At 53.5% G+C, this 1,304-nt stretch overlaps 1 protein-coding gene across 1 annotated transcript in view; it reads left to right on the plus strand.

The window, feature by feature from the left end:
- SPON2 (spondin 2) overlaps nt 1-821 on the plus strand; it is a 33,870-nt gene extending 33,049 nt beyond the window's left edge. Inside the window, exon 9 of the mRNA XM_012557613.1 lies at nt 637-821. Within this exon, the coding sequence (XP_012413067.1) occupies nt 637-821 (185 nt within the window). The remainder of the gene's footprint in view (nt 1-636) is intronic.
- Nucleotides 822-1,304: the final 483 nt, after the last annotated feature.

Raw genomic sequence — 1,304 nt, forward strand, 5'->3', positions numbered from 1 at the left:
GGGGCGTGCACAAGACGCATTTTCCCTTCCCTTTGGAAAAATGAAAATTACAAGGTGATTTAACCATAACACCAATGGATTTTTTTTTTTTTTAATGAAAATACTGGACACAGATGGGAAATCTATACTGAGAATGTTTGAGCCCCACAGAGGGGATGGAGATGCACAACCCAAACAGTCCCTTCAGAAATCTAGCAGTTGTTGGAACAATGTCTGCTGTTTCTCGAAGCTGTTGTCAGAGAACGCTGCATTTCAGAGCATGTTTTTACAAAAGGAACATTCTCCATTCTCCAGCTGGAAGCGAGGAGCACAGGAAGCTTGGTGCGGGGTCCCGCCAGAAGCTGGCCCCGCCACCAGGCCCACAGCTCCTGCATTCCCAAAGCCCAAGACACGGCTGAGATTTGACACGACATCCTAATCTCAGCTCAAGGTCCAGCTCAAGTCAATGGCAGCTGTCTTTTAGAAGGCCGCTTTTGGTAACTTCCACCTTGGAGCTTACTCTAACGTGGCTCTGATGTCTGGCCGTGGGCTCGTGTGGGGTATACACACATCGGGGGGTGAGGGGCTCCCTTCCGTTTCTGCTAAGCATCTCCGTTACACCAGTGTTCACGTTTCGGGTCTTTGTGCTTGATTCAGCTCCAGAGACGCCGCTGGACTGCGAGGTGTCCCTGTGGTCGCCTTGGGGGCTGTGTGGAGGTCACTGTGGGACACTGGGATCCAAAAGCCGAACTCGCTACATCCGCGTGCAGCCCGCCAACGATGGGATCCCTTGCCCTGAGCTGGAAGAGAAGGCCGACTGCATCCCTGACAACTGTGTCTAAGATAAGCGCAGACCCTTGGGCCCTGAGGGCGAGGCGGGCAGGCCAGGGAGACAGCGGGCGAGTCTCTGGTGGTTCAAGTCTGGGGTCACAGAGGGGTCTACGCAAGCTTACAGCGGGCTGGATGGCCTTAGCCTGAGGTGGTTCTGTCACATTCCTGCACCCTGGTGGACCTTCGGGACTGAGGGTAGAGGCCCAGGTGGCACCCAAGATCTCAGCACAGAAGTGCCCGCAGTGCCCTCTAGTGGTAGGGAGGGGACTTCCCTGAACAGCTGCTCCTTTCTGCCCACATTTTCTCTTCTCATCTCATGTCCCAGTCTCCCTCAGCCCTAAGGCTCTGTCGTTCCACAAAGATACTTCATATCCCTGAGGTTCACTAATCTCTACTCTAAATTCTGTTTCATTATATAATTTATTACCGCTACGGAGACTGTCTTCAATGCCAAGAGCAGAGCGCCATGCCCCAGCGTCTGGAACGTGCACCTC

The sequence above is a fragment of the Trichechus manatus genome, unplaced genomic scaffold (assembly GCF_000243295.1).
Source record: "Trichechus manatus latirostris isolate Lorelei unplaced genomic scaffold, TriManLat1.0 scaffold00111, whole genome shotgun sequence".
NCBI classification, from domain to species: Eukaryota; Metazoa; Chordata; class Mammalia; order Sirenia; family Trichechidae; genus Trichechus; species Trichechus manatus.